Consider the following 9,199-nt stretch of genomic DNA (forward strand, 5'->3'; position numbering starts at 1 on the left):
CTTGGTGCTGGGGGCCGAGGGCTGCGACTGGCCCTGGGCCCCTGAGGTAGGGCCAGGGGCCCCTGAGGACGAGGTCCCCGGGGCGGAGAACACCATCCAGTCCGGCAGCGCCATGCTGGTGTCGCTGTTGGCCCTGAGCAGCGCAGGGGGCACTGTCAGCCCTGCCCCTGGGGGTCCCCGTCGCCGGGCCGCATACTTCGGGGACTCCTGAAAGGGCACTGAGAGGCCAGTTGGTGGATCGGGGATGGATGGGGTGCAGAAAGAGGCAGGAGGGAGCCATTCGGGTAGGAGAGGCATGGGAAGGAAAGACAGAGATGAGAAAGAGCAGGGGCCTAGAATCCCACCACTCCTCCATCCCATCAGGCCCCCTACTCAAGCCTGGACCCCTCAACTGCACCAGGAACTGGTGGACAACTCCATGGTTGAACCCCAAGTTGCCCCAGCTCCCCCTCCTCACCCACATCCTGCTCTCGATGGTTCCGGATGAGCTCCCCTAGCTCGAAGTTTCCAGCGATCACGGCCACCTGGAGAAGGGGTCCGGGTGGCAGGAGAGGAAGGAAACACGGCAGCCCCCAGCCCATGACCCACACTCGCCTCCGCCGGACTGCACTCCCTCCCAGTGTTCCTTGCTGTCCGCCCTTGAGCCCAGACCTGGAAGGGTGTCTGTCCACTGTTATTCTTCACATCCTTGTTGGCCCCTCGATAGAGGAGGATCCTGGCGCAGGTCTCCTGAGGATGGGAGCCAGTAGCACAGGACACAGGAAAAATAACCAAAGGTCAGGGTGAGTGGATCCCGGCACGGGCAGCATACTAAGAGCTTCAGGAATGATCCAATCTCACCCGCATGGCCCCGAGCAGCAGCCCCACACCAGGGGCTCTGAACACTGCACCTCCACGGGTACCTGAGATGGGTGTGTGAGATCCATGCAGGGTTTCAAGGACTCAGTATGCCCCCCCAAATCAGCTATCTAATCATTTTTACATTGGCTCCGTGTTGAAATGGTAATAGTTTTAGTAAGTTGGGTTCAATAAAGCATGTGGCTAAAGTGAATGTCACCTGACACTTCCTCCTTAAACGTGGCCACCAGGACACTGAGGAGATTAAGGACATGGAGTGGATGTGTTCCGGGGTTGGGTCCTGTTGAAGTGCTGATCCGAAGCGGGGTTTGGGCAGCCTCCTGGCTTCTACCACTAGATGCCAGTAGCGGTCCCTTTCTCGGCCTGACAACCCGAGCGATCACCACACACGGCTAAGTGTCCCCTAGAGGGCAGGAGCCAGGGAGAGCCTCTCCAAGTCTGACCACAGGGGCCACGGCGCTGGCGCTTGAGAGCTCCCTCGCGGAGTGGCCGGCCGGGCCTGTGAGATGGAATGATTGTCCCTCTTTTACAGCCAGAGGAACTAGGGCTCCGGAAGGGCTCAGGGTCACACAGTGGGTGATGGCCGGCCCTCAGCTTCCGGCCCAGGTGCGTCTGACTCCGAGGTCTTTGATCTCAACCACAGCCTCTATCAGACCAGAAGGGAGGGGCACATCCTGGAGGACAGAGGGCCAGGACCGGACACGCGGTTTACACCCACATCAGTACCTCGGCAGTGACAATCCACGCTCTCCTTCGCATTCACTGGTGTCAACCTCACACCCTTCACCACTTTCACCTCTACTGCCTTTGCTGGATCCTGGGGCTGCAGCCCACAACCGCCTCCTGCCACAGTGCCTTTGGGCCTGCCGCTCCCCTGCCTGGAATCCTCTACTCCTCCATCTCTGCACAGCTTGCTTTCCTACTCCATTCAGCTTCTTGCTCAAATGCCACCTCTTTGAGAGGCCATCTCTGGCCATTCTAAGAATCCCCCAGTCTTGTCCCTTCCCATTTATTTTATGTGACCCTCTTGTATGTACTAGGCACTCTTCTAAGTCAGTATCAACTCATTTTCCATCCCTTGCCTCGGGGGTCTCTCCTCACTCAGGGTGAATGACACTGGAGCAGGATTCGGTCCCATGCCTCCACATCTGGGGTGATGCCTGGCCCCCTGCGATGCTGGATTAACAGTCAGCCGGGAGCAAGTGGCCCCCTTTCCTTGGCCTGGCCAAGCCTGCCAGTCTAGCAAGGGGCATCTGACAGCCCTTGCACTCAGATGCTTGGCCCCCAGGTCAGTTCCTCTCTGGCTCCCTCTGACGCTAAACTATGAGCTGTTCCTCATCTCCCCACTTCCACAAGTGTCCTCCACACGGCCGTCCGTTAACCACTGCCACAGGCACATTTGCAGACTGCCACACCCCATCCCAGGGGCCACAGGGCCCAAGCACCAGCTCACCCGCTTCCTCCAGCGCTGGCCAAACTGCACAGATGTCTGGAGTCTCAGTTAGGGCTCCGGCTCCCTCCACCGCCCCGAGAAGCTGTTTACTACAAACTAGCGCTTATCTCACGGGATTGCAATTATTTGTTTACACGTCTGCCTCCCTGCCAGACTGCCAGCTTCCCCCTCCCCGGGGGCGCACGCTGCCTCCCAGCCGGCTCGCACCGCTGCACCTCGCCCAGGCACACAGTAGGTGCTCAAACAATGTGCACGGGAAGGGTGAGGATGGAGGCTGTGGAGCTGCCAGCCAAACTTCATTTGTTCAAACCGATTCACTTATTCATGCATTCGCGGAGTCCCCCGACTGCTGGAACAGGCAGAAACCTGTTGGACACTGAGCCAGGCAGCTGCACCATCCCAGTGGAAATCAAGACAGCTGGCCCTTCTTTCCTCCCTCCTTTCCCTCCTTCCTTCCTTCCTTCCTTCGCGATGCAGCCCAGTTGAGCAGACTCAGCCACACCAGCCCTGAATGCTCACGCAGGCTGCCCAGGGCCAGCACCAAGAGAGCGAGTAACAAGTAAGTGTAGGCCAGGGCCTGTGTCCCCCTGGGTGGGGGAGACAAAGGGAGCTCAGCGGGTGCCACCGGACGCCCCAGGGGGAACAGGCTGCTCCTCTGGCCCACCGTGCCCGTGTGATATTTCCTGCTCCGATGAATGGCGCCCCTCCTGCCTGACACTGCAGGGACCGTCATGATCACCACCGTGATCATGGCGGCTTCCTTCTGGGGGGGACCTTGCTCCACGACCACCACTCATCCTTTTGGATGGCTGACGGGCGCTGTCTCCAGGAGAGCTGGGGAGGGGGCTCCTAGTCAGGGAACAGGAGCCTCATGGCCGCGGGGGGGTGGGGACGACGCGCTGGCCCCTGCTGCTTCGGTTTGACAAACACTGAGTCCTCCCTCGGCGCTGAGCACCCTGCTCGCTGCCACACGGCAGCATGTGGCCACCTGCCAAGTCCCCAGCACTGCAAGTTCTCATGAGGCAGAAGGGCTGAGGCTGTTCTGGAAGACTTCCTGGAGGGAGGGGGCCAGCGGGCCAGCGGCATCATGCTAGGCCCTGTCCCTGCCCCCACATGCCCGCCACAGCCCCACAAGGGCAGAAGCAGCAAGAGGCTGGCAGATGGCTGAGGGCCCGAGGGGGCGCTGCCCAGGATCACCTGGAACTCGCAAAGTTGTCCTAGCTCTGCGAGACTTCCTGTCCACTCATCCTGCTGGCTCTCTAGGGGCCTGCTGGGTGGGGACTGTCCACCCAGCCCCCAACTGACAAGGGGAGGACACATCCTCTCACCTGTGGACCCTGCCGTGGTGGTGTGCAGACTTCACACTGACTGGACTGGCAAACGGGGGCTCCCGAGCCCCTCCACGGCCTGCAGTGGTCCTCGTCCTGGCCCTCTGGTCTTTGCACAGGCTGCGCCCTGGGGCTGGAGCACCTTCTTCCCCTCTGCCCAGCCCACTACTCCCCGCCCTAACAAGGGTAGCATCCTCCAGGATGCCAGCTCCACACAAGCCCAGCCCAGACACGGACCTGAGGGGACCTGGACACCCCTGATGCCGCTCTGAGCTCTCTGGATTATAAGAGCTCTGAGTGCAAGGGCTGTCAGATGCCCCTTGCTAGACTGTGAGCTCGGCACTGTGCCTGGCTGCCCGCTCTGGGCCTGACATGGGAAGGTGCTCGGTGCATATTTAGTGGGTGGAGGGAGGGAGGGATGGGTGGGTGGAGAGATGGACAGACAGATGGATAGGTGGACGGATGGGTGGACGGACGGGTGGGTGAATGAGGAATGGAAACAGGAGCAGAGGACGCAGTGGCTGGAGGCTGGCACCAGGGAGGCACGTGGGTAGACCGGTGGGTGGGAACGGTGGGTGCTCCTGGGGCAGACCTTGTTGTAGAGGGCACAGACGTGCAGGGCCGTGTTCCCCGAGGCGTTCTGGGCTCCCGGCTCTGCCCCGTAGAAGAGCAGATGCTCCAGATGCTGAGAGTGACCCCTCTGACAGGCCTGGGGGAACAGGGAGCGGAGGCGGGGTCAGTCCTGGTGGCCCCTCCCCTCTGAGGCAGGAACCCTGGCACGTGCCCCTCTTCCCCTTCCCACTCCTCTGCTGGTCAGGGGTAAGGCTGTCAGTTCCACAAGTCTGAATGCTCCTGTTAAAGTGGGGTGTCGGTCTGGCCCTTCCGGGGGTGCTGCCCGGGCTCCTAACCCACCTTCGCCTCTGGGGAACCCTGCTCTTCTCACCCCGCCTTCTACAGGGACCCAGCATCGGGAGCCCGGCCCAGTCACCGAGGCCCTCGGCCGAGTCCGGAGCACCTGGTGAATCTCCTGCCAGCCGTTCTCATCTGCGACGCCCAGCTGGGCCCTGTTGTACAGAAGCAGCTCACAGCAGCGGGGGTCTCCCCCTACCATAGCGGTGTGGAACAGGGGGGTGAGCCCACGGCGGTCCTTGTAGTTTGGGGAGCCCCCGAGGTCCAGGAGTGCCTAGGGAGGGGGGCCGGGCAGAGGACAGTCACAAGAGCACTGGCTCACCCAGAGGGGCTGCTGGGGAGCGGGGTCCTGGTGATCTACGATGCCCCTTTGCCACCCTGAGCCAAGCCCTTCCCTGCTCTGGGCCTCTCCCCTCCCTCGAGAACAAGGGGGACAGGGGAGATGCCACGAGAGGACCCTGACACTGATACCCTGCCCTCCTCCCCTCATGGTGGGCAGCCATGGCAGGGCCAGCAGGGACATCAGTGGCCACAGCGCCCCTTCCCCGGTCCACAGGAGATTTGTTGGGGGAAAATGAGACAGTGGTCTCATCGCTAAGGAGCAGGTATGTGACCCTGCCTCAAAGAGGTCCCCTGGCCAAGCCCAGAATCTCAAAGGTGGGGCACAGAGGGCACCTGAGATCGGGCAGCTTTGGGGTAAGGCAGGCCCTGCACCAGCTCCCTGGGAGTGGGGGCAGGGGCAGGGAGTGGCCCGTCTGGTGGGCAGCTCTGGGCACACAGGGCAGGTGTGCTGTTTTAACATGAGAGGGCTGACAGCAGCCTAAGACCATCTCAGACCCGCACCACCACATGGGAGCTGGTCTCCAGCAGCATGGTCCAACCTGGTGGCCACACAGGGCAGTGAGCCCCAGGAGCTGAAATTTTAATTTAATTTAATCTTAATTAATTGAAATTTAAATGGTCTCATGTGATCAGTAGCTAATGGATCAGCCGTGTGTGTGAGGGTGGAGCTTCAGGGTGAGTATGCATCAGGGATATGTGAACAAGGTCTGTTAGACAGGCATGGTGGCAAATGCTTGTGATCCCAGCCCTCTGAGAGGCTGAGGCAGGAGGATCCAGTCCAGGCAACTTAGTGAGACACTGTCTCAAAAGAATAAAGAAAAAGGGCTGGAGTTGCAGCTCAGTGTGAAGGCCCCGGGTTCAGTCGCCAGTGTTGGGGAGGCGGGGAGTCCTGCAGTTTGTGAGGGCTCGGGCTGGGAAAGGACATTTCGGTGCAGTGTGTGAGCAAGGGGCTGTGTTTGTCCTGAGAGAAGGGGGGAGCACTGGTTAGAAAGGGTGGCCGAGGGGTGCTTTCAGAGTGGGGGTGCAGGAGGGAGCACTGTCTGGGGACTGATGAGGAGACAGAGCAGGGTGGGCACTGCGTGGGGTCAGAGAGGAGCCGTTTGGGCCTCCGGAGGAAGAGGAGGGTGCTGGATGCACTGCTGTGTGTCCTGCTCCTGTGGACAGTGACAACGGCTCAGTGTGAGGGATAAAAAGGGACCCCCGGTGCTGGGGATGGAACCCAGGGTCTGTGCACCAAGCTACAACCCAACCTTTTTATTTTTTATTTTGAGACAGGGTCTTGCTGAGTCTCTAAATTGCCCAGGCTGGGCTCAGGCTTGTGAGCCACCTGTCTCAGCCTCCCAGAGGGATGACATTAAAGGCCTGCAGCACCACACCCAGTTGTTTTTTGTTTTTTTTTCTTCAAATCAGAAATTAAAGAAGTGGGGTTTCAGATAGAGCAAAGAAAAAAGCAGAAGGGACACAGGATGGGGAGGGAGGTCCGGCTCACCGTGAGGGCCAGGCAGTGTCGGGCACACGCAGCCTTGTGTAGTGCTGTCATGCCATCCCGGGCCCGGAAGTCAATGTGGGCCCCGCCCAGGCACAGAGTTCGAATCACCTCTACAGAGCCTTCGGTCTGGGCCGCTAGGGTCAAGGGGGTCTCTGAGGGGCGAGAAAGGCTGGTCACCTGCAGGCCTGTGACCTGCCCACTTCCCGGCTGCCACTCCTTGGTCCCCTCAGCTCAACACCCACAGCCTGAGCCATGGCCTCCTCTCAGAAGGGTGACAAACTGGGACTGGCACTGGCAAACACTGATCTGGGTGCGGACATCCCGCCCCGGCCTCTACCTCCCGAATCCGAGTCATGGTAGTTGGGGTCCAGCCCCTTGTCCAGCAGCCTCGCCACCTTGTCAGACGTTCCGAGCTGCACATACTCCAGGAACTTCTTCAACCCCGTCTGGGGAGCCACGCAGACAGAGAGAGGAGCGGGAAGGGGGAGAGAGAGGGAGAGAGAGAGAGGAGAAGATGGGCAGTCAGGGCCCCAAAGCAGTGGTCTGCAACAGCGCTGCCCAGTGTAAACACACAGCCAGCCAGACAGCACAGGAAAGTTTCTTTTTTTTTTCCATCAGGGTCTCACTATGTAGCCCAGGCTGGCTTCTAACATACTGCAACCCTCCTGCCTCAGCCTCCCAAGGGCTGGGATCACAGTTGTGTGCCATCATACCCAGCCTACAGCACGGGAAAGTTTCTAGTAGCAGCCTCCAAAAAAAAAGGACAAGAAAAGCCATCATCAAGACGGTGCCATTCATTTTTATGGTAAATGTTCTCAGGTGAATAGATCCATGTTACTGTCCCAACAGGTGAGTCAGATGAAAACCATTAGTAAGGCATTTTACTGCTCTTGCACTAAATCTTGGCAACTCCCTGTGTACATAACCCTCAGCAGCACACATGGTTAGAGGAGTAAGAACCTCTCAAGGAGAGGAAAGAACCACATGCATGGTGTGCAGGACAGACATGACAGGTGGGATTGGGGTTATTTTCTTTCTGAGGGTCAGGCTGCCAGCCGCAGCAGCACCGTCCTAGCTCTTAGGTGACCAGGGGAGACACAGGGATGTGCTGGACTAGAGCAGAGGTCTCCGGAGAATCAGAAGGGCTGGAGCAGGGGCTGACCCCGGAGCTGGGAGGTGTGGGCTAGGGTCTGGGGGCTGCAGGGCATCTGTGAAATGGTCCCCAGGCAGAGCACCGGGCCCAGGAGGGGCAGGAAAGGGGTCCTGAGTGGTGTGGGGGTATCAGGCAAAGAAAGGGGGAGTCCACAGAGCCAGGGAGAACTGGGCTGAAAGATGAGGGGCCAGAGACGGAAGCAGGAATCAGCTGCAGTGGGATAAAAGGGGAACCCCGATTATGATGTAGCACCCCAAGTCAAGCAGGGGAAACTGACATGGCCACAGAGGGGTGGCCCTGTGGGGAGGAGTTCCAGGAGGCGGAGCCCTCAGGGGTCATAGTCAGCAGGGTTCTCTCACCTTTGTGTGCAACTTGGCCAGCTGCTTCTCGTCCAGATTGGTCTGTTTGTAAACTCGGGTCTTGTATCGGAACTGAGGCAGAGGATGGGTGGGGGGAGACAGGCAAGGGAGGGTCAGGGGCTGCGGAGGTCGGGGCTGACCCTGAGTCCCCTAGGGTGGGTGGGGGGAACTTTGCTAAGGAGTAGGTGTGTGACCCTGCCTCAAAGAGGTCGCCTCTGGAGCCTGCAGGGAACATTCTAGAACACCTCTGTACCCACCAGTCCTTCCCCAAAATGGACCAGGAGAGCCTTGGCGGCGGAAGGGACCAGCCAAGGCCACTCAGCTGGTCAGAGAGAGACAATGGCGACCTTAATTCAGGCCCTGATTCGGGGTTTCCTGGTTCGGGTCTCGGCTGGGACAGTCACGGAGTCGGGGTTACATGTGTTCCGGAGCCTTGCCCACCCTTGCAGGCGGCACAGGCTGGGGAGGCCATGGACTCACCTCCAGGTAGGGGACCCCCTTCTCGAAGGACTGGGGGTACTCCCGCAGCAGCCGCTCCTCCTCCAGGAAGTTGGCGTCGCGGCCCGAGGTGGCTGGCTGGAAGAGGCCGTAGTTGAGCACGTCCTGCAGGCTCTCGCTCAGGGCGCACAGCACCTGCTGCTTGGCCGTCCAGATGGTGGCATCGGGGTTGAAGCGCAGGCATTTCTGTCAGGGGAGCGGACAGCAGGGCCAGGGTGGGTCGGGGTCCCGCTGAGCGGGGGCGGAGGTTAACTGGGGGGCCAGGAGGAGAAGGGGTGCACTCGGGGCTGGAAATGGGGCCTTCCAGGGAGGACACCCCTGCTCACAGTCGCCCTTACTCACTGTCTGATGCAGGTCTGGGATGCCAATCCTGAAGACCATCATGCTGAAGTGGGCGTCGTCAGGGACAGACATGGAGCGGCCCTGGAGGCCTCGGGCTGAGGCCAGGTTACCAGGTGCCCCGCTGCCCCGGCCCCGGGACCCCCGGAGGCCTCGCCCTGGTCCGTCTGGGGAGCTGTCGGACTCTGAGCCCCCCTCCGGACACTCGCTGGCACTGTGGTGTTCCTCGTCCTCGCTTGTCGCGGGGCTGTGGGTCATTGTGGGGCCACGGGGCGGTGGGGGACGGCAGCATCACAGGCGGCTGCAGGGGCCAAGGGCGACCGTCAGGCTGGGAGTCAGGGGAGCCCTGGGCCAACTGCTCTGGGCAGGCTGGAAGGTGGGTCGAGGACCCTCAGACCTGCACAGGCCTCCGGCTGCACTGGCATCCATGCCCACATCCCCAATGCTCCCGGCCCCTGTCTCTTTCCCTGC

At 60.5% G+C, this 9,199-nt stretch overlaps 1 protein-coding gene across 4 annotated transcripts in view; it reads right to left on the minus strand.

Annotated features, from left to right (window-relative positions):
• Positions 1-9,199, minus strand: part of LOC104873915 (SH3 and multiple ankyrin repeat domains protein 1) — a 31,933-nt gene extending 22,734 nt beyond the window's left edge. Inside the window, exons 1-10 of one of the 4 annotated variants that reach the window (XM_019210091.2) lie at positions 8,732-9,029; positions 8,372-8,575; positions 7,892-7,963; positions 6,717-6,825; positions 6,380-6,531; positions 4,628-4,822; positions 4,232-4,348; positions 652-729; positions 458-524; positions 6-218 (exon numbers count right to left, since the gene is read on the minus strand). In XM_019210091.2, coding sequence (XP_019065636.1) covers positions 6-218; positions 458-524; positions 652-729; positions 4,232-4,348; positions 4,628-4,822; positions 6,380-6,531; positions 6,717-6,825; positions 7,892-7,963; positions 8,372-8,575; positions 8,732-8,986 — 1,462 coding nt within the window. In that variant the 5' untranslated portion in view covers positions 8,987-9,029. Of the gene's footprint in view, positions 1-5; positions 219-457; positions 525-651; positions 730-4,231; positions 4,349-4,627; positions 4,823-6,379; positions 6,532-6,716; positions 6,826-7,891; positions 7,964-8,371; positions 8,576-8,731 lie in introns of all 4 variants that reach the window. The other 3 variants (XM_019210088.2, XM_019210089.2, XM_019210090.2) reach the window with 3 other exon arrangements.

Source organism: Fukomys damarensis, unplaced genomic scaffold, assembly GCF_012274545.1.
Source record: "Fukomys damarensis isolate Sample0158 unplaced genomic scaffold, DMR_v1.0_HiC HiC_scaffold_19, whole genome shotgun sequence".
Lineage (NCBI taxonomy): Eukaryota > Metazoa > Chordata > Mammalia > Rodentia > Bathyergidae > Fukomys > Fukomys damarensis.